General features: G+C 44.9%; 2 protein-coding genes across 3 annotated transcripts; one reads left to right on the forward strand and one right to left on the reverse strand.

Annotated features, from left to right (window-relative positions):
* Positions 1-106: 106 nt before the first annotated feature.
* Positions 107-3,278, reverse strand: rag2 (recombination activating gene 2). Its single transcript, XM_029667835.2, has 2 exons — positions 3,054-3,278; positions 107-1,986 (listed from the first exon to the last, which is right to left on the reverse strand). The coding sequence occupies exon 2, from the start codon at positions 1,970-1,972 to the stop codon at positions 371-373; it is 1,602 nt and encodes a 533-aa protein (XP_029523695.1). The 5' UTR covers positions 1,973-1,986; positions 3,054-3,278; the 3' UTR covers positions 107-370.
* Positions 2,210-22,324, forward strand: iftap (intraflagellar transport associated protein). 2 transcript variants are annotated; one of them, XM_029667837.2, is made up of 7 exons: positions 2,210-2,356; positions 5,077-5,265; positions 5,500-5,660; positions 6,557-6,631; positions 6,972-7,035; positions 21,686-21,849; positions 22,114-22,324. In XM_029667837.2, exons 2-7 carry the CDS (start codon positions 5,133-5,135, stop codon positions 22,219-22,221), a joined length of 705 nt encoding a protein of 234 aa, XP_029523697.1. In that variant the 5' UTR covers positions 2,210-2,356; positions 5,077-5,132; the 3' UTR covers positions 22,222-22,324. The 2 variants fall into 2 exon arrangements, with proteins under 2 accessions (XP_029523697.1, XP_029523698.1); XM_029667838.2 differs by lacking the exon at positions 2,210-2,356 and having other exon boundaries at positions 4,771-5,265.
* Positions 22,325-22,365: the final 41 nt, after the last annotated feature.

A 22,365-nucleotide genomic window follows, 5' to 3' on the forward strand; every position in this document is an offset into this window, starting at 1 on the left:
AAAAGAATCCTGATAATGACTGCCAAAAACGAGGGTGAACACAGCAAGCCACAAAGTCACCATGTGTAATATGTGGGAGTAGAACATGAAGCAAATAGACTCTGGGTTTAATTTCCATTTTTATTCAATTCGGTTTCATACATTGTTCTTGCAAAACTTTAGTTTATTACATAAAATATTGAACACTGTAAGGAATCAAAAAACAAGCACAAAAAATAATTCAGTTTACTTATTTACTTAAGTTTGAGAACAGTAAATTGCTGCAATGTCACATCAAACAATGATATGGCATTTAGGCCATATAATTAGAATGACATATTATGAACCAGTTGATCAATGAGTAAGTATAACTATACTGCATGGTCAGACATCACTCAAACAGCCTCCTGAAGAAGCGCTTCTTGGCGGGTGTCATCTTCGGCATCATTGGGCCCTTCCTGTGCTGGGGTTTCATGGGGCTCCTCTTCAGGGACAGCACCTGGCGTGGCGGGGTCATCTCCTGGCGGGGCAGGCCCCCGTGGTCCAGGCAGAAGTACTTGCCGTTTCCCTGCGAGAGCCTCACCAGCAGGCCCTCAGTCAGCTCCATACACTGGGCATGGACCCAGTGGCCTCCCTCCCCTTTGGAGCAGTAGATCATGGCTGGCCGCAGCAGCTCTGTGGAGTAGTAGGGCTCCCAAGTGTTGGGGTCCACCTGGCAGCCCAGGCAACATTTGACCCAATAGCCTGTCTGGGACTCATCCTCCTCATCCTCTTCATTGTACGTATCCCCCTCTCCCTCGCTGCTGTCCTCCAGCTCATGGGGCTCGCGGCCGAAGTACAGCTCCTCAGAGTCCTCCAGAGGGGCGGAGTCCTCAAAGTCTGTGGACTCCTGGCTGCAGCCCTGGTTCCCGTCTTCACCCTCTCCTTCCCCCTCCTTTTGGAAACACACCTGGTAGAAGTAATGTGCTTCGGGCGGGGCTGGCCTACCCTCAGAGGGGACCCCAATCAGAGCGCTCCCTCCACCCAAGCTGCCTCCGAACCAGGTGTGGCTGTGGCTGATTTCCCCTGTCCACTGAGGGGCCTCTCTGGGCTCGATGCTGATCCCAGAGTCATCCAGCACCACACTGCTGCACTCCATCCTCTTTTGGGTCTCTGACTGATACCCACCCAGGATAATGTACTCATGGGAGGGCCCCACACGGGTGGCAATAGCACTGGAGATGGACAGGCCGGTGTCCAGGTGCTCACAGGAGAGCAGAGGGCTGCCCTGCAGGAGCTCCACACGCAGGCAGAACACACGAGGAGGACGAGAGTCAGACGACAGAGTGTGGCCACCAAGGAAGTAGACATAGTCGTCTCTTGCCAAAGCTAGGTGGAAGGACTGGCCGTCAGTGAGCTCAGGTAAGGTGTGGGCAGAGCAGCAGCCAAATTCTAAGTCGATGATGAACACCTGAGGAGGGCAGTCCACAACGCTGTTCCAGTTCTCTGTGCTCCGCTCCCCGGCCGGCATGTAGGATCTGCCCCCAAACACAACGCAGGCCCGCTTGCCCAGACTCTGCACCATGCTAAGTGTGTGGCCGTATCGGGGCCCTGGCTGCTCTCCCACCAACTCTCTCTCCTGACAGCGCAGGGTCACTTTGCGGTTGCAGCCACGGCTGTCCAGGGTCAGCAGGTAGAGGCTGGAGGAGATCTCGTTGTTTGGGGTTCGGCCTCCATGGATGAGGTAGCCCTCTGGGTGTCCATCATGGGGCTCAAGGCGGGTCACGGCGGGACAACGCAGAGGGGGAAGATAGCAGGAGTCATTTGAGAAGGAGATGGGTCGCAGTTTGAGCTCCCCATGCTTTAGGCGTACCCCAAAGACCCCAGTAGGACAGGAGCGCCTGGGCCAGCCTTTCTGGCCGAACAGAAATATGTCACCGTCCAGCTGTAACAGGGAGCAGCCAGGCTGCAGGAGGCTGCCACAGTTCACTGCAGTCAGTGGTTGCAGAGACATGCTACCGCAGGTGGCTGTAGGAAAACAACAACACAAAATTGTCTCAGTCAGCTGCTGCTTTTGAACTGAAGGATTTTAAACATGGGTTGTCTGTCTCTTTCTAATTATATGGTCTGATTATCAGTGACAGAGCCGTGTGTCTTAAAAGGAAAAGGCCCTTTTACTATGTTTGAACAAGTAGGATAAAAAATTATTTTCAGTCCAATGTATTAATTGTTGTTTATTTAGGAACTATTTATTCTAAATTCGTTTATGACCTGCAGAAAATACTGTCCGATAAATGTCCTATTAGTGAGTAGTTTTTAATCGCTTTCTTTTCGTGCAATTAAAAAGCCAAAAGACTCATTTCCCAACATTCATTGCTCAACGCAAATCCAAGCGAAGGTAACGTAAATCGACGCTCTGTTGTCAACATTTTACTCGTGTTATAACTAACAATTTTTCCTAAACACGGGTTAGCTAGCGATTTTGGTGAACAATGAACATAATACTATGATACAAGTGTCAGCTTCGATTGTAATAGCATATGTGGTAGCCTGCTGTGGTCATGTTTGGCTGGCTAAGCTTAGTTGGAAGTTAGCTAGCCAGCTAACGTTAGCTAGCCTAAATTAGCCTCGGGAATAATCATCTATGATGTGATGTGCAGAGATATAGCTAAAGATGTTTTAAATGAGAAACCGTGATTTTTGATATAACAGTACGTAAATAACGCAAACCATCTAGCTAGCATTCTGCTACATTTAATCACGTTAGTTAGTAAGGTCCCATTGCGATGTCCTGCTCAATTAGACAGTAATAACGGCTATGCTAAGTTACTTATCTAACGTATGCTGTCTTTATGCTAAAGAGATCATTTAGGACATAAAATAGCTAGCTAACTTTTCTACAATCCTTACTATATATAAAATATATATCTAGCTAGCTATATGATTATAACTCCAATGTGACAATGAATGTATCTAGCTAGCTAGCTATAGATCATGTCTAGACATTCTTGTCACATTGGAGTTATAATCATAGCTAACGTTACTACGATCATTGTCAAATCTCCCATTGAAAGCAGAATTTCAGCATTGCTTACCTCCTGCTCAAGTAGCTAACGTTACTGTTTGAACGTCTCGATGAACAGTGTTGTGGAATGTTGTAATAAGTTAGGCTAGTCTTTGTGTATCTTTAGTACTAAGCTGTGTAGACAGACAGTGGTTGACAGAGTTTGTGAAGCTCGATTAACTCAGATGAGGTACAGATCTTGAGGTTAACTGTCTGTGACTGCTGCTGACAGGCAGGTGTGCTCTCTACACTGCAATAAGACTGAGCTGGTAATACAATCACTGTTAAGTAATCATAGGTTGTGCACAGTAGAGTTTGTTTCTCTGCAAAGAACAATGTTTTTGTGCTTTAGTTTTGTCATTGCTCTTGTGATTGAACCTTGAAGAACCAAAGGTAGCTTACAGTTGTGACTGCTACAGTTTGAATGCAGTCTGTTTGCAATTAATGGAAATGTCAGCCCTTTATATAGTTGCAAATGTAGTGCACCAATCCTTCCAGCCCCTCTCTTCAGCTCATCCTCCCTGTTCCATCGCATTCCTCTCCTGTGGACTCCTCACAGTGACAGTGTAAAAGCTGGCTTTGTTACTCTGAGTACAGCCACGTTATTGTTGTCAGATTGCTTTTACATCTAAGGGAAGGTGGCCATTAGCTCCCTGTCTCTCTCCCTGTGTGTGTGTGTGTCATTACAGCTGTGGAACATTCAGAGGGCCTCATTGTATGTATCCCATTTTTTAGCTGGAGAGCCATCATTATCCCCTCTGTGAACAGTTTGGCATTTTCCACACTACAGCTAAGTGGCATGTGTGTAGTGCCATGTGCAGTCAGTGGGACTGCGATTCATGTCCTCACACGGTACACTGAACCTGATGCATGACTTACATTATACTGTGTTAAAGAAGAGAAAGGGAATAGAATAGCACAGCTTTATTTCCTTTTAATTTCTAGTTCTACTCAAGCTTGAATTCCTTTTCCATTATGCCTAACCACTTCTTGTGTAGTCTACCGGAGGAGAGAGAGGAACACACACACACACACACACAAACACACAGTGAGCTGGAAGCAGCTGTCTGACAACCATTAGCATAATGTTTTTGTGTTTTGGAGGGGCTGTGAGAAGGCTCAGGGAGCGTACAAAACAAATGCTGCAACCACAATTGCCTGGAAGAACGTTAGAACTCAAAAACAAACAAGCAGCGGAGCACCTGTGTCTCTGAGTTGTTGCTTAGAGGGGGGTACCTCCAGCACCAGAAACAGGAACTAAAGCTCCATTCCTAACAGCTGAATATGTACTGTGGGCATGTTTTTTCTATGAGTTAAGATAATACACCTCCAAATCAGCACTGAATAACAAGCCAGCTCAGTCAGTCAGTTCCTTAAGGTACCTACACAGTGGTCTGCTTTATGTTGCAGCTGGGTCGTTGCAGTTGTGTGTGTGTGGCAGGCTCAGCAGTGAGCCATGGAGATGGATCCCAGGCCATGCAGGGATTTGCAGAGTATAATTGATAGAACAGAGTCATTAGAAAGTGCTGTAGCACCTGTTTCTGTCCCCGCTATAATGTTTCAATACCTGACAAGTCCTTCCCTGCAAGATTCCGGTTTTGATTAATGGGCGCAGTGACAGTTGTGATGTTTTGACGATCATACTTGCTGCAGTGTTTATCACTGTTTAATGCGATGCTTAATTGTTCCCCCTGTAGTGATTGGGATTGAGCAGAGTGTCGGCAGCAGGGTAATTACACCTGGGCCTAGCTAATTTTTATTTCATTTATTTAACCTTTTATTTATCTTGGCAAGTCAGTTAAGAACATTCTTATTTACAATGACGGCCTACCCCGGCCAAACCCTAACCCGGTTGACGCTGGGCCAATTGTGCGCCACGCCCTATGGGACTTCCAATCACGGCTGGTTGTGATACAGCCTGGAATCGAACTAGGGTCTGTAGGGATGCCTCTAGCACTGAGGTGCAGTGCCTTAGAACGCGTGGTGCACAATATGGCCGCTGTGCTACTGATTTTAACATCTCTCTCCCTCCCCCATTTTCCTATCTCCCCCAGGTGAGCTGTACTCAGGGGTTGCCAGTGTACCAGACCGGCCAGTTTTGGGTGGCAGGATGCCTGGGGTGGAGAGTGGCTCAGGTGGTCTGGCTGATGACGAGGTGGTCCTGGAGACCCTGAAGTGTTTCTGCAGCTCATCAGAACAGACCTACGACCAGTTCCTGTCCTCCTTCACACACCTGACTCCAGGTCAGGCTCCTTCACACAATGACTGACTCCAGGTCAGTCTCACAGGCAGTTCACACACCTAATTTGTTTCCATAATGATTTTTTTGCAATTCAATTGGAAACTAAATTGCCCCAAGCCTGGTCTCAAAGGCCCTCGGGTTGTGACTTCATTACATGTTGAGCTGATACCTTACAGGCATGTATTAAATTGGTACAAAGACAGATGTATTTTCTCTTCTGATCTCCCTCTCACAGGGAGTGCTGGGAGTGGACACACGACTCTGCCCTCCGGACCCAGTCATCTCTCTAGGGAGATGGAGAGATCAGGGGAGTTGAGGAGGAATGGAGAAGAGGATGCAGCAGAAGAGAGGAGAGGACAGCAGAGTGTCTGTGTCCTGCCTGCTGATCAGGAGGAGGTCAGTGACACCTAGATCTGTCTGTCTTTCCTACAGGCTTAACTGACTCAAGGCTTACACCGTAAACTCACCCCACCAGGCTTCAATCCCTCCTCTCTTTCACCTGTCTCAGCCCTTTACTATCTCTTGTTCTCTTGCTCGTTCTTGTTCTTTTTCTCTTTCTCTCATTCTCTCTCTCTTTGCAAACCTGCCGCCCTACATTATGACAATACTAACAAGCCTTCTGGAGGACTTTGTAGGGGTGTGGGGCATCGGGGGAGCTTGGTTCTGTGTTTTAATGATGTAACTATTGGGCTAATAAAGGTATTTTTAAAATAAAATACAATTTCTCTCTCTCTTTTTCTCTCTGTCGGTCTCCCTTGGTTTATTTCTGTTCCCTCCATCTATTTCAGTGTTATCCCATTTTCCTAAACCAAATTAGTGGATTGTTTCAGGAGCAGGAAGGTTTACTTCAGATGTGTACATTGGAGCATGAACAGTGGTTAGGACCTCAGGCTATGCCAGCTATTGATTTAACCATGATTCTCATTAAAGGTTCTCTCTGCTGTAATCAATACTACACATCAGCAAGTTACACACTGAAACTGAATGTCTGGGATAGGATCCCATATTTGGTTTCCAATTAATCTCACTGGGGATTATTTGGAAGAGTTGAGTGAGCACAAGATCCTACAGCATCTGTAGGACTCTTAGAGGCACTCAGCTGTCCAAACACATTCGTAAATGTAACAACTGGAGCCATAAATCAACAGGAGTAGTGGCCACGACCCCACAGAGCTCTTAGTGTCTGATGAGGTCATAATGACAGTCAAACTGCTTGAGCAAAAATGCAGTGGTCATATACAGCATGAGTATCTGGCAGTGAGTATCTCTTTGTGACTGTGGTTTGGTTGCAGGTGGAGCTAGGTGCTGGAGTGATTGTGGGCAGCTGTGGAAATGGAGACTGTCGTCCACCAGGCATAACTCTCAAGGTTGATATTGTGGACTAAAGTAATGTTGTTGTAATATCCCAATTCCATACTGTATATTAAATATGGGAATATTTATGTTAGTGCATATTTTTAGAAAAACTGCTTGCAATTTGTTAAGTATTTATTTGTCACTGACATCGGTCAGGGTCACACACATTGACTCATGATGATCACATATTACAAACTGCTATATACTTTGTCTCTATCGATCAAAATACAGATTTATAACTTGTTTACTACAGTAATATACACAACATGAAAAGTAATAATCACTTTCTCTTGTTTTCTGATTTGAGAATTGTTGATTGAAGAGTAACTCTCCATTGTTCTCTGTGTATAGCTGGATAACTACCTGGATGTTGGGGACTTCAGTGAGGAGGAAGGAGATGTAACTGCTGACCCAGGTACAGCATCTTGTTCTCTCACTCATAACTCTCCGGTTTCCAGAACTGATTTTAGATTAGTGCATTGTACAAGATGGAAAATAACTTTCTTGGCACTGTATAATGGCATTCTTGTTTCTTCTAAAGTAATTTAAGAGTGTGCATGGATCATCATTAACATTAATTTATCCTAATCTTCACTGATTACGGTAGAATTAGAAAGTTATCGCCTTGCCATGCAGTATTGATATGAGCCTTTGAGTCCACAATGCTATTTCACGGAGAATGGTTCCATTAATCGAAGCTTCTTTGACAGTAAATTACAGCGCTCCAGAGTTCTTACATTATTTCCTCAAAGAAAGGAAAATCTCAGTGAAAATTAGAATATATTCTTAATAATCCATGTAAAGAAGGAAACATGAAGAAGTTTGCCAGTAAGCCTTAGAAGACATTTAAGAGTTCACCTTCTAATAGGATTTAGTTAATGTCATGTGCATATTATTTCTGTAATAAGGCTAGTCATGCCATTCATTTGAAATACATTACCATCTATTACGCATATTCAATACATGCAAATTGTGGCCCCGGCCCTGTAATTAGTGTTAGGGGCAATGGCTCTCTGCTCTGTGGTGTATTGTTCTCTCTGTCCTCATTTAGCAGTGAGGGATACATAGACCGCGTGCAAACTACATCTCCATACACAGAGGTACAGGGCCCTAACGCCAACCCTGATGCTGAGCCCAACAGTAACAACCAGACACCTCCACAACATGTTGTGTGTGTATATGTAAGCTGCCCAGTGTGTGAGCTGCCCAGTGACACGAGCCTATCAGACGAGCTAAATCACTTCTATGCTCGCTTCGAGGCAAGCAACACTGAGGCATGCATGAGAGCATCAGCTCTTCCAGACGACTGTGTGATCACGCTCTCCGTAGCCGACGTGAGTAAGACCTTTAAACAGGTCAATGTACACAAGGCTGCGGTGCCAGACGGATTACCAGGACGTGTGCTCCAGGCATGTGCTGACCAACTGGCAGGTGTCTTCACTGACATTTTCAACATGTCCCTGATTGAGTCTAATACCAAAATGTTTCAAGCAGACTACCATAGTCCCTGTGCCCAAGAAACACAAAAGCAACCTGCCTAAATGACTACAGACCCATAGTACTCACGACCGTTGCCATGAAGTGCTTTGAAAGGTTGGTCATGGCTCACATCAACACCATTTTCCCAGAAACCCTAGACCCACTCCAATTTGCATACCGCCCAAACAGATCCACAGATGATGCAATCTCTATTGCACTCCACACTGCCCTTTCCCACCTGGACAAAATAAACACTTATGTGAGAATGCTATTCATTTCTACAGCTCAGCGTTCAACACCATAGTACCCTCAAAGCTCATCACTAAGCTAAGGATCCTGGGACTAAACACCTCCCTCTGCAACTGGATCCTGGACTTCCTGACGGGCCGCCCCCAGGTGGTGTGGGTAGGTAGCAACACATCTGCCACGCTGATCCTCAACACTGGAGCTCCCCAGAGGCGCATGCATGTCCCCTCCTGTACTCCCTGTTCACCTACGACTGCATGGCCAGGCACGACTCCAACACCATCATTAAGTTTGCAGACGACACAACAGTGATAGGCCTGATCAACGACGAGACAGCCTATAGGGAGGAGGTCAGAGACCTGGCCGGGTGGTACCAGAATAACAACCTATCCCTCAACATAACCAAGACTAAGGAGATGATTGTGGACTACAGGAAAAGGAGGACCGAGCACGCCCCCATTCTCATTGGCGGGGCTGTAGTGGAGCAGGTTGAGAGCTTCCAAGTTCCTTGGTGTCCACATCACCAATAAACTAGAATGGTGCAAACACACCAAGACAGTTGTGAAGAGGGCACGACAAAGCCTATTCCCCCTCAGGAAACTAAAAAGATTTGGCATGGGTCCTGAGATCCTCAAAAGGTTCTACAGCTGCAACATCGAGAGCATCCTGACCGGTTGCATCACTGCCTGGTACGGCAATTGCTCGTCCTCTGACCACAAGGCACTACAGAGGGTAGCGCGTACGGCCCAGTACATCACTGGGGCTAAGCTTCCTGCCATCCAGGACCTCTACACCAGGTGGTGTCAGAGGAAGGCCCTAAAAATTGTCAAAGACCCCAGCCACCCCAGTCATGGAATGTTCTCTCTACTACCGCATGGCAAGCGGTACCGGAGTGCCAAGTCTAGGACAAAAAGGCTTCTCAACAGTTTTTACCCCCAAGCCATAAGACTCCTGAACAGGTAATCAAATGGTTACCCGGACTATTTGCATTATGTGCCCCCCCCAACCCCTCTTTTTACGCTGCCTCTACTCTCTGTTTATCATACATGCATAGTCACTTTAACTATACATTCAAGTACATACCACCTCAATTGGGCCGACCAACAAGTGCTCCCGCACATTAGCTAACCAGGCTACCTGCATTGTGTCCCACCCGCCAACCCCTCTTTTACGGTACTGCTACTCTCTGTTCATCATATATGCATAGTCACTTTAACCACATCTACATGTGCATACTACCTTAATCAGCCTGACTAACCGGTGTCTGTATGTAGCCTCGCTACTTTTATAGCCTCACTACTGTACAGTATATAGCTGTTCTTTTTACTGTTGTTATATTTCTTTACTTACCTATTGTTCACCTAATACCTTTTTTTGCACTATTGGTTAGAGCCTGTAAGTAAGCATTTCACTCTAAGGTTGTATTCGGCGCACGTGACAAATAAACTTTGATTTGATTTGTGAGGGTGTTTACAATGGGGTTGCAGCCAGGCCTGGTGTGTGTCCTTCCTAACTTGATGGAGAAAGGGGATTGGTAATGAGGAGAGGGTTGACTAAGTAAGTATCAGTGTTTTGTGCCAAACAGTGTTAAAATCACTGGGAGGGTGTCATTGTCACCCTGGCTGCTAGTCCAAGGTGCTGATGCCCACAAACGTCTGACAGTGAACTCCCACCTTGATTAGCATGTACAGTATAGTTATCAATGTGCTGGGCGTAAAAGCAGGTGGAGAGGAGGAGGGGAGTGCTGGGGAAGGTGGTTCTGCTGCGTCTTTCTGCCACTGAGTACATCGTAATTGCCTTTACGACAGGATCGATGACCGCTCAGCGTCTGAATGAATCTGACTGTCAGGGGTGATGGCTGCTGTGATGGGTTTGAGAAAAGTATATGTAAGGTTTTGTTTAGTGTATTAGGATTCCCATTAGCTACTGCACATGCAGTAGCTGCTCTTCCTGGGGTCCACATAAAACGTAATAATACATGAAAGTACAGAACAGTTGTATACAAGAACATAAGATATTACATAAAATAAGTTATACATTTCGTTTATTGGGTACACCCATCTAGTACTGAGTCGTATCCACCTTTGTACTTGTATTTATTATGGATCCCCATAGCAGCTACTCTTCCTGGGGTCCAGCAAAATTAAGGCAGTTTGTACAATTTTCAAAACATTACAATACATTCACAGATTTCACAACACACTGTGTGCCCTCAGGACCCTACTCCACCACTAACACATATCTACAGTACTAAATCCATGTTTATGTATAGTACGTATGTTATCGTGTATGTGTGTGTGTGTCTGTGCCAATGTTTGTGTTGCTTCACAGTCCCCGCTGTTCCATAAGGTGTTTTTTTAATCTGTTTTTTAAATGTAATTTTACTGCTTGCGTCAGTTGGTTGATGTGGAATAGAGTTCCATGTAGTCATGGCTCCATGTAGTACTGTGTGCCTCCCATAGTCTGTTCTGGACTTGGGGATTGTGAAGAGACCTCTTGTGGCATGTCTTGTGGGGTATGCATGGGTGTCTGAGCTGTGTGCCAGTAGTTTAGACAGCTTGGTGCATTCAAAATGTCAATACCTCTCACAAATAAAAGTTGTGATGAAGTCAATCTCTCCTCCACTTTCAACCAGGAGAGATTGACATGCATATTATTCATATTAGCTCTCTGTGTACATCCAAAGGCTAGCCGTGCTGCCTTGTTCTGAGCCAATTGCAATTTTCCTTTTTTTGTGGCACCTGACCACACGACTGAATAGTAGTCAAGGTGCAACAAAACTAGGGCCTGTAGGACCTGCCTTGTTGATAGTGTTGTTAAGAAGGCAGAGCATCACTTTATTATAGACATACTTCTCCCCAGCTTAACTACGACTGCATCAATATGTTTTGACCATGATAGTTTACAATCTAGGGCTACTCCAAGCAGTTTAGTCATCTCAACTTGCTCAATTTCATTTGCCTCTGGAACAACCTGAATTGTTCGGGGTGTGGATTCTACAAGGTACGGCGTTCAAACGTTGCTCAATTGGTATCAAGGGACCTAGCGTGTGCCAGGAAAACAATCCCCACGCCATTTATGTATTCATTTTTATTTAACGAGGCAAGTCCGTTAAGAACATATTCTTATTTACAATGACGGTCTTCCCCGGCCAAACCTGAACGATGCTGGGCCAATTGTGCGCCGCCCTATGGGACTCCCAATCACAGCCGTATATGATACAGCCTGGATTCGAACCAGGGACCGTAGTGAAGCCTCTTGCACTGAGATGCAGTGCCTTAGACCACTGTGCCACTCGGTAGGTATGTATGTAGACAATCTGGACCCTTTCTTTCTAAAATTATCTGCCGAAATTGTTGCCACCCCTATTACTAGCCTGTTCAACCTCTCTTTCGTGTCGTCTGAGATTCCCAAAGATTGGAAAGCAGCTGCGGTCATCCCCCTCTTCAAAGGGGGGGACACTCTTGACCCAAACTGCTACAGACCTATATCTATCCTACCATGCCTTTCTAAGGTCTTCGAAAGCCAAGTCAACAAACAGATTACCGACCATTTCGAATCTCACCATACCTTCTCTGCTATGCAATCTGGTTTCAGAGCTGGTCATGGGTGCACCTCAGCCACGCTCAAGGTCCTAAACGATATCTTAACCGCCATCGATAAGAAACATTACTGTGCAGCCGTATTCATTGATCTGGCCAAGGCTTTCGACTCTGTCAATCACCACATCCTCATCGGCAGACTCGACAGCCTTGGTTTCTCAAATGATTGCCTCGCCTGGTTCACCAACTACTTCTCTGATAGAGTTCAGTGTGTCAAATCGGAGGGTCTGCTGTCTGGACCTCTGGCAGTCTCTATGGGTGTGCCACAGGGTTCAATTCTTGGACGACTCTCTTCTCTGTATACATCAATGAGGTCGCTCTTGCTGCTGGTGAGTCTCTGATCCACCTCTACGCAGACGACACCATTCTGTATACTTCCGGCCCTTCTTTGGACACTGTGCTAACAACCCTCCAGGCAAGCTTCAATGCCATACAACTCTCCTTCCGTGGCCTCCAATTGCTCTTAAATACAAGTAAAACTAAATGCATGCTCTTCAACCGATCGCTACCTGCACCTACCCGCCTGTCCAACATCACTACTCTGGACGGCTCTGACTTAGAATACGTGGACAACTACAAATACTTAGGTGTCTGGTTAGACTGTAAACTCTCCTTCCAGACCCATATCAAACATCTCCAATCCAAAGTTAAATCTAGAATTGGCTTCCTATTTCGCAACAAAGCATCCTTCACTCATGCTGCCAAACATACCCTTGTAAAACTGACCATCCTACCAATCCTCAACTTTGGCGATGTCATTTACAAAATAGCCTCCAATACCCTACTCAACTAATTGGATGCAGTCTATCACAGTGCAATCCGTTTTGTCACCAAAGCCCCATATACTACCCACCATTGCGACCTGTACGCTCTCGTTGGCTGGCCCTCGCTTCATACTCGTCGCCAAACCCACTGGCTCCATGTCATCTACAAGACCCTGCTAGGTAAAGTCCCCCCTTTTCTCAGCTCGCTGGTCACCATAGCATCTCCCACCTGTAGCACACGCTCCAGCAGGTATATCTCTCTATTGTATTTACTTTGCCACCATGGCCTTTTTTGCCTTTACCTCCCTTCTCACCTCATTTGCTCACATTGTATATAGACTTGTTTATACTGTATTATTGACTGTATGTTTGTTTTACTCCATGTGTAACTCTGTGTCATTGTATCTGTCGAACTGCTTTGCTTTATCTTGGCCAGGTCGCAATTGTAAATGAGAACTTGTTCTCAACTTGCCTACCTGGTTAAATAAATAAATAAAATACATGTCTGTTTGAAGTGTATGCAAATAGATTATAGAAGTGGTTAGGCATTTTCAACATAAAAATGTTTCTTAAAAAGACTAGAAGAGAAGAGTCAATTTCTCCTCAACCATGAAAGGCTATCATGCATGCTGTTGATGTTAGTTCTGTGTGTGCAGTTAAGGGCAAGCAGTTAAGGGCAAGGCATGCTGCTTTGTTTTGAGCCAGCTGCAGTTTTGCTAGGTCTTTCTTTGCTGCACTTGACCATATTTCGCACAAGATGGGACAAGATCAGAGCATGAACAACCAGTACAGTTGATCTTTGTGTCAAAAACGCTGGCAACAATTGTATTATGCTTTTTTGCCGACTTTTACAGACACCGGCCATATTCAACGGTTTTGTACACTTTAGCTTAAAACACGTAGCTAGCTAGCTAGCTATGTAAACAATGAACCTAGCTCTAGGTAAACAATATGTAAGGTCCCACACATCATGTAACGTTGGCTAACAAGCCAGCCAGCTAACGTTAGCTAGTTAAACAACAATGAACATAGTGCCAAATCATGTTGTTACTACCCTGCATGTATCTGCTGGGAGCTAACCAACCAGGTTTAACGTTAGCTAGCTGGTTAACAGTAAGACATGTAGCTAGCTAGCTAGGCAAACAATGAACCTAGCTAGGTAAACAATGTGTAAGATCACACACGCCATGTAACGTTAACTAACGAGCCAGACAGCTAATGTTTAGCTAGTTAAACAACAATAAACATAGTGCCAAATCATGTCGTTTGCATGAATCTGCTGGGAGCTAACCCACCAGGTTCAATGTTAGCTAGCTAACATTAGGCTCTAACTAGCAAAGCAAACGGTTTGGGAGACGAATAATAACGTCATACACGTAACGTTAGCTAGGGAGCCAGCTAACGTTATCTAGCTAGCTAACAGTACACTTTAGCTTGAAATAAAACCACTTTCTATCAAACGTGTAATATCTGAAAATGTAGCGAACTAGACTATCTTACATCATGGACGAGTCTCCCTGTCACGGATGCCATGCCACGGTTGCCCTTAGTTTGAAGATGTAATCCAGAGACAGGTTTTTTCTTCAACTCCTTAGCTATCATACTCTAATACTACTGATTTCAAAACTCGATCCTCCAGAAAGTGGAGAGCAACACTTATGCAGCTCCACTACACGATACATTAAAAAAAGCTGCGTTAGACAGGATTAGCAACACAGACTGACCAACTGAAATAGACAGAAGCCTTCTATATGGCAGACCAATCCGAACCCCTCTCTCGGCATGTCCAGCCCACTCATTATCTCAGCCAAATGGCTACTGGGAAGGTTGCTCACTTTTTCTGTGGCTTAACCAACAAGGCTCGTAATTTAACAATTTTATTCATGTTTACAGATGGCATGCAAGTTTGTTATTTGTTATGCTCCAGAAGGCATTTCTGCCCAAAAAATGCATTTTGATAAAAAAAAAAAACATTCCAATGGCCCTCCTGGTGAAGTCGTGACTTGTGACATACGCCTAGTTTCCTGAAAATGGTCACATTTAAGACCCGTTTATTTTTGATTACCCATTCTGACACTGACTAAAGGTGTCTCCAAGACATAACAAACCACTGTAGCTGTGTCCTCCAGGTGATTTTTGTCTTTAAGTAAAACATCCTTAGAGAGTACTTGTTTACATGCACACTAATAATTCGATATTAAACTGATAATGTCAGTAGCCCGAGTGTAAAAATAGTAATGTAAACCTTACTCTGTTTATCGTAATCGGTGTAAGGTCAAAATCAAAGTAAGCATACACCGATTAAAACACCTGGTTTTCTGAGAAATCTTTCTAATTATTAGGACATGTAAACCGCTTAATCGGTGTTCCAAAGGTGTGTTTGATCTGTGCATGTGGCAGCACTGATAGCACAAGCCTTCCTCTTATGCGTGAATGAAGAGAGTTCTCAAAAACTAAAAGTATGCATCTTAGAAAAAGTTTTCATAAACAAACTTTATATGTCCAAACTCAGAATCAAATGGCTTCGCAAATATAACATGGTCACTGTGGTAGAACGTTTATTTTGATTGCCGATTTTCTGCATCAAAAGTTCCATCAGGTAGCCTGATTTCAGATGTGCCCATGTAAACAGAATTATTAGGGAAATTGTTCTTCTTGCAAAGCATCTAAATGTTTTAAACAAATGTATATTAATCTGACTCGTATTATTGTGTGCATGTAACCGTGTGCATGTAACCGTCATCTGCACATAATACACAAGGTGGTGTCCCTTCACCAACTCATTTTTTGTCTTGCTTCCTCATCCTCCCCTCTCGTCTCCCTCCACCTCCCCTCCCCTGCTCCGTCCTCCTATCCCAGTGTGACTTTCACAGTGAGAGTAATTAGCTGTTTAATTAGGATCAACACCGGCCCTGTGGCTGCCAAGCCAAGCCAAGGAGAAGTGTCAATATTTAATGGTCTCTGCTCCTCTAATTGATTTAAATTCCCTTTTATGAACGCATGGAGACACATAATTGTATACCTACCCTCTCTTTGACAGTTGTCTAGGCCAGTCCTTTTCAGTTTGATCGCTCTCCATCGCCCTGATGTTTTGGTCAGGGTCCTATTATCAGGAGCGTGTTTTGGGTCCTGCTATTTGAGGCTCCTCTCTCTCTCATCTCTGTGTTCTCTGGATGTGGGTTACATTAGCTGGCTGGCAGAGATGATTACAGCCGACCAAGGCCTTTTTAATTCAGATTAAATCTCCTCCGCCCCATTGATGTCTTTCATATGCCTGCCAGCCAGCCAGCCAACCATCCCTCACCTGTTGTCTGTGACCCTGTTGTTGAGTCCCCCTGCTGCATGCTGCAGGGTCTGTATTCTGGAGAAACTGTCAGAGGAAATATGGGTTCGTAGTGTGGCTTTGCATTTTGATAGAGATTCGTTTCACTGCAGAGTTACAGCAGGCTTAGTGTCCTGTTTGGATTAGTGTTGTCACGATACCAGAATTTTGGTTGTGAGCCGAGTGTCTGCGGGTTTTCGCACCACCCTTGTACTTGATGGATGAATTAAGGTCACAAATTAGTAAGGAACTCCCCTCACATTTACATTTACATTTAAGTCATTTAGCAGACGCTCTTATCCAGAGCGACTTACAAATTGGTGCGTTCACCTTAAGACATCCAGTGGAACAGCCACTTTACAATAGTGCATCTAAATCGTTTAAGGGGGGAGGGGGTGAGAAGGATTACTTTATCCTATCCTAGGTATTCCTGAAAGAGGTGGGGTTTCAGGTGTCTCCGGAAGGTGGTGATTGACTCCGCTGTCCTGGCGTCGTGAGGGAGTTTGTTCCACCATTGGGGGGCCAGAGCAGCGAACAGTTTTGACTGGGCTGCGCGGGAACTGTACTTCCTCAGTGGTAGGGAGGCGAGCAGGCCAGAGGTGGATGAACGCAGTGCCCTTGTTTGGGTGTAGGGCCTGATCAGAGCCTGGAGGTACTGAGGTGCCGTTCCCTCACAGCTCCGTGAGGCAAGCACCATGGTCTTGTAGCGGATGCGAGCTTCAACTGGAAGCCAGTGGAGAGAGCGGAGGAGCGGGGTGACGTGAGAGAACGTGGGAAGGTTGAACACCAGACGGGCTGCGGCGTTCTGGATGAGTTGTAGGGTTTAATGGCACAGGCAGGGAGCCCAGCCAACAGCGAGTTGCAGTAATCCAGACGGGAGATGACAAGTGCCTGGATTAGGACCTGCGCTGCTTCCTGTGTGCGGCAGGGTCGTACTCTGCGGATGTTGTAGAGCATGAACCTACAAGAACGGGCCACCGCCTTGATGTTAGTTGAGAACGACAGGGTGTTGTCCAGGATCACGCCAAGGTTCTTAGCGCTCTGGGAGGAGGACACAATGGAGTTGTCAACCGTGATGGCGAGATCATGGAACGGGCAGTCCTTCCCCGGGAGGAAGAGCAGCTCCGTCTTGCCGAGGTTCAGCTTGAGGTGGTGATCCGTCATCCACACTGATATGTTTGCCAGACATGCAGAGATGCGATTCGCCACCTGGTCATCAGAAGGGGGAAAGGAGAAGATTAATTGTGTGTCGTCTGCATAGCAATGATAGGAGAGACCATGTGAGGTTATGACAGAGCCAAGTGACTTGGTGTATAGCGAGAATAGGACTCACCTGGTTGTCTAGGTCTTAACCTGCAGACACTTGGCCCTCCGTGGAATGGGTTTGACACCCCTGCTCTATTCCATCACCATACTCAATACCAAAATTATACCAGAACGATACTACAGCAAAAAAGGAAGGCATATTAATTAGCCAAAAACACAGAATGGCACTTGATCCAGACAGATAAACTCAGCTATTGCTCTGTTCAATTGTTGGGCATTTTATGTGTTCATTACATTTTAATTGTTTTATGTCAACATTTTTCAGAGACAGCTGTGCATGCATTAATGAATCAACTTGACAATCAATTTGACTTTGGTAAAATCAATCTAACTACATAACAACGTAATGGTAATAATTTATTTGTAGCCTATGCCTATCCACAATACAGGTGAATCCATATTCAATAGGAGTGTGTGCATGCATTGAGTTATTGAGCTTGTTTTGGCTTATTTCATGAGGCTACAGTTGACAAACAACCTGTATCCCTTTCATTTAGGATTTATTTTATTGTACTGACCAACAACATTTGCATAGAAGTAGCTTATTTTATAAAAATGTGCGCTGTGTCTTTAACCAGTAATGACGTCATTCATGAGGCAAGAGGGGTGCGGCATGTCAGAGCACAGTCAGTTCGCTGAGACAATAGAGTTCATTTTCTGGATTCAGGTTCACTCAAACATCGTTTTAAACTTTATTTTACTATTGACAGTTACTGCTGATTTTGGGATTGTATATCGAATCGCTCTCATTAAATATTTGTCATCTGATGGATTTGTTTCAGTCTCTGAATTGTATAATTAAGCAATAGGGCCCGAGGGGGTGTGGTATATGGCCAATATACTACAGCTAAGGGCTGTTTTTATGTATGACGCAATGTGGAGTGCCTGGACACAGCCCTGTATATTGGCTATATATCACAAACCCCTGAGGTGACTTATTGCTATTCTAAACTGTTTACCAACTTAATTAGATCAGTAAATACCTGTGGTATACGCTCTGATATACCACGGCTGTCGGCCAATCAACATTCGGGGCTCGAACCACCCAATTTAATGGAACTTTTCGCCGCCAGCTCCTGATATCAGGGCATAAAAACTCAAGTCTGTGCACTGAATTAGCCTAGTGTGCATATGCGCCCAGCTATATCCTGTCCCACTCTTGTTTTCACTGGCTAAACTAGCTGGCTAGCTGAACTATGCTAGTTTCATCCTCATTGCTAAACTTCCTAAATACTGCACCCTCAACATCAAAACGTTGTTGCTAGTTATACAATCATGTAACTAAGAAATTCAATGGAAATAAAAAATATTTATTGTTTTGTTGAATTGTCATGACAGATTCGTGCTATCTGTTGTGTCGTAAGACAATGGTGGCAAAGGATATCATTGCTACTTAATGCAGATCCAAGTTCAGTTTTGAAATTCACTGGTGTCATTGAGGTAGGGTTAGCTGGACATTTCTGACTGGTCTTGGAATTGTCAATGGGCAGCCTCTCCCCGCTTGGCTCGATGGTATATTTAGTGATTTTGCCAACACAGCCAGATACAGTATGTATACCGTTTTGTACCCTTAACATTTTTTATTCTATTTGTTGATTTAATTGGACTTTATTAGTATAATGAGTAATCCAGGAATGTCACGATTTAATTTACTCGAGAAAATAGCAACTCTACAGAGCACCAATACCAACAATGAATGACTAAATGGGTCCACAGGGCTCCTCCTCCTCAACACTCTATAAATAATCTTTGGGGTAGACAGGAGTAAGTGAATTAATAAAGTTTTTGGTGGCAATCAGCTTTGAAATCAGCATATGTTGCCCTCTGGTTTGCATATTATCACAAACAAAGTACTAGGGTAGTGAATGGATGTCAGCTTTAGCTGTCATCTAGCAAGGAAAGTTACCGGTAGCTTACAGAGCTGGAAGCTATCTTCTTCCATTGTAAAGTGTTTTAGCCTTTATGGACATTCTTTTGTGAACAGTAATCAACAGTTTCAACATTTCTACATGACGTGTTGCATTATTCAAGTGTGTCATGAGTAAGTGGAGCAGGCACAGTGCGTGCTATAATAAGGGGTCGGCTGTGCAGATAGACAGGCGTGATTCGTGAGACACATTTCACAGAAGTACCGAACCGTTTTTCATGTTCTAGTATCCGAAAAGAACCTTATTTTTGATATACCGTGCGACACTAGTCGGATGTGTCTGACAGGAGGAGCAGAAAGGCATATACTCCTGGGGCGTGTTCAGTTGAGTGAAAATCTTTTGAAATGGAGTGAAGCATGTAGTTGCTAAATTAAAGGAAAACTCCACTCAAAAACAACTATTCTTTTCATTAATCCAGTGTTGATACAGTCCCAAAATGGTTTGTCTCTTGCTCAAAAAAATTATTATATGATGAAAAACACATCATCATGATGTGTCAAGTGACACTTTGGTTCTTGAATGTCCAATATCTTGAAAACCTGACTGCTGACATGCAAACCATATTGGGACTGTATCCAGACTTGGTGCATCGGTACCGCTTGCCATGCGGTAGCAGAGAGAACAGTCTATGACTTGGGTGGCTGGAGTCTTTGGCAATTTTTAGGGCCTTTCACTTATACCACCTGGTACGGAGGTCCTAGATGGCAGGGAGCTTGGCCTCAGTTATGCACTGGGCCATACTCACTACCCTCTGTAGCACCTTGCAGTCATATGCCAAACAGTTGCCATACCAAGCGGTGATGCAGCCAGTCAATATGCTCTCGATGGTGCAGCTGTTGAACCTTTTGAGGATCTGAGGGCCCATGCCAAATCTGTTCAGCCTTCTGAGGGGGAAGAGGTGTTGTCGTGCAGTCTTCATGACTGTGTTGGTGTGTGTGGACCATGATAATTCCCTAGTGATATGAACACCGATGAACTTAACGCTCTCGACCTGCTCCACTAAAACCCTGTCGATGTGGATGGGGGTGTACTCGGCCCTCCGTTTCCAGTAGTCCACGATCAGCTCTGTTTTGCTGACGTTGAGGGAGAGGTTGTTGTCCTGGCACCACACTGCCAGGTCTCTGTAGGCTGTTTCATTGTTGTCCATGAACAGGCCTACCACCACCACCTTGTCGTGGGCAAACAAAATGAGGGTGCTGGAGTTGTGCGCGGCCACATAGTCGTGGGTGAACAGGAGGGGACTAAGCAGGTACCCCCGAGGGGCTGCCATGTTGAGTGAGGGTCAGTGTGGCGGATGTGTTGTTGCCTACCCTCACCACTTGGGGGCAGCGCATCAGGAAGTCCAGGTTCCAGTTGCAGAGGAAGGTGTTTAATCTCAGGGTCCTTAGTTTAGTGATGAGATTGGAGGGCACTGTTGAATGCTGTAGTCTATGAATAGCATTCTCACATAGGTGTTCCTTTTGTCCAGATGGGACAGTGTGGAATGCAATAGAGATTGCATCATCTTTTGGGGCGGTATGTGAATTGGAGTGGGTCCATGTTGTCTGGGATGATGGTGTTGATATGAGCCATCACCAGCCTTTCAAAGCATTTCATGGTTACAGATGCGAATGCCACGAGGCGTCATTTAGACAAGTTACCTTGGCGTTTTGTGCATTTTGTGCGTGATCACACAGTCGTCCGAAACAGCTGGTGCTCTCATGCATGGTTCAGTGTTGCTAGCCTTGAAGCGAGCATAGAAGGTATTTAGTTCGTCTGGTAGGCTTGCGTCACTGGACAGCTCGCGGCTGGATTTTGCAGGAGTTGTATTAGGTTACAGTGTGTAGTGCCCACTGTGGTGAGAACTTGAGGAGGTAAAATCATTACTCGTAAAATGATCATTTCTATACACGATTTCCTAGTGATACAATTCAATTGTGGTGATGAGCAGCCCTTTCTAACCTACTGGTGTCTGATTTTAATTGAACAAAGAGTCACTTCTCATTTTCTGTAATTTGATTGTCACACTTCTGAATTGTATTTGATGATGGCACAGAACAAAGCCAATGCGATAATCATTTGCATAATGATGTACTTACTCTGATCTTCTGGAAATAATACAATGGCTTAGATCTTCAGGAGCTATTGAATCCCAATTAACTAAAATTATCTAACTTTTCAAGGAGTGCCACTTGAAAAGGCCGGCTTCTCTGAGTGAAAATTTAATGGTCAGTTCAGTCTCACTATGTGAATCCTATTCAAGCCACACTCCGTGAACTGTGCATACCATCAAAGAGGGGTCTTAATCCTGTGTGATGTTCTCTCCTTCTTTTTCAAGTTACTGAGGATGGACAGCTAGAAGCAGAAAGAAGACACTGTTGAGTCCTCATCCTGTGTGTCTTCTCTCCTCTTTTCTCAGATGGTGGGGTTCGGGTTCTACCAGGGGAGGTGGAGGAGGAACTCCCTGCCTACCTGCCCTCCTTCTGTCACCTGACCCAGCTGGACCTGATCTCCACAGGCAGGAGGACGGGGACACGGCCGGGGACACGAGGACAGCAGCAGGACACGCCACCACAGGGACAGGTACAAGAAAGGACATTTACTAATCTATGACATAAAGACACTAAGATGAAGATAACATTTACCCACCCCAGGAACAGCTTAGTTGACTCTGCAATTAGTTGACCAGGAAAATGGAACTTGCAGTTGGTATATTTTGTTTGAGAGTTATGTTAATCATTCATAAGTGTTGTTATTTAAGCCAGTCTTTCTGTGCTAAAGTCATGCGAGAGGGGTCTGTCTATATACAGTATAGGCAACTTAATTCATGTCATTGACTTTTCACAGAGTGGCAGTGAAGAGGTTTTGCCTTTCAACCTGGATGAGAACTTTGACTACGACAATGTTGTGCTGTCTAGCAAACATCTCCTACCACAGTCCAACACTGGTGTATGACCTCTGTGCAGGGACCACTGTCTGGGAGAGCCTTGTGTCATACCACATCAAATTACCCAACTTACCATTTAACTGGACTAATAAACCACTCCTGAAAACAGAATCCTTCCTGTCATTCCTGCTACTAAGTGTAATATTAGAACA

The sequence above is a fragment of the Oncorhynchus nerka genome, linkage group LG9a (genome assembly GCF_034236695.1).
Source record: "Oncorhynchus nerka isolate Pitt River linkage group LG9a, Oner_Uvic_2.0, whole genome shotgun sequence".
Lineage (NCBI taxonomy): Eukaryota > Metazoa > Chordata > Actinopteri > Salmoniformes > Salmonidae > Oncorhynchus > Oncorhynchus nerka.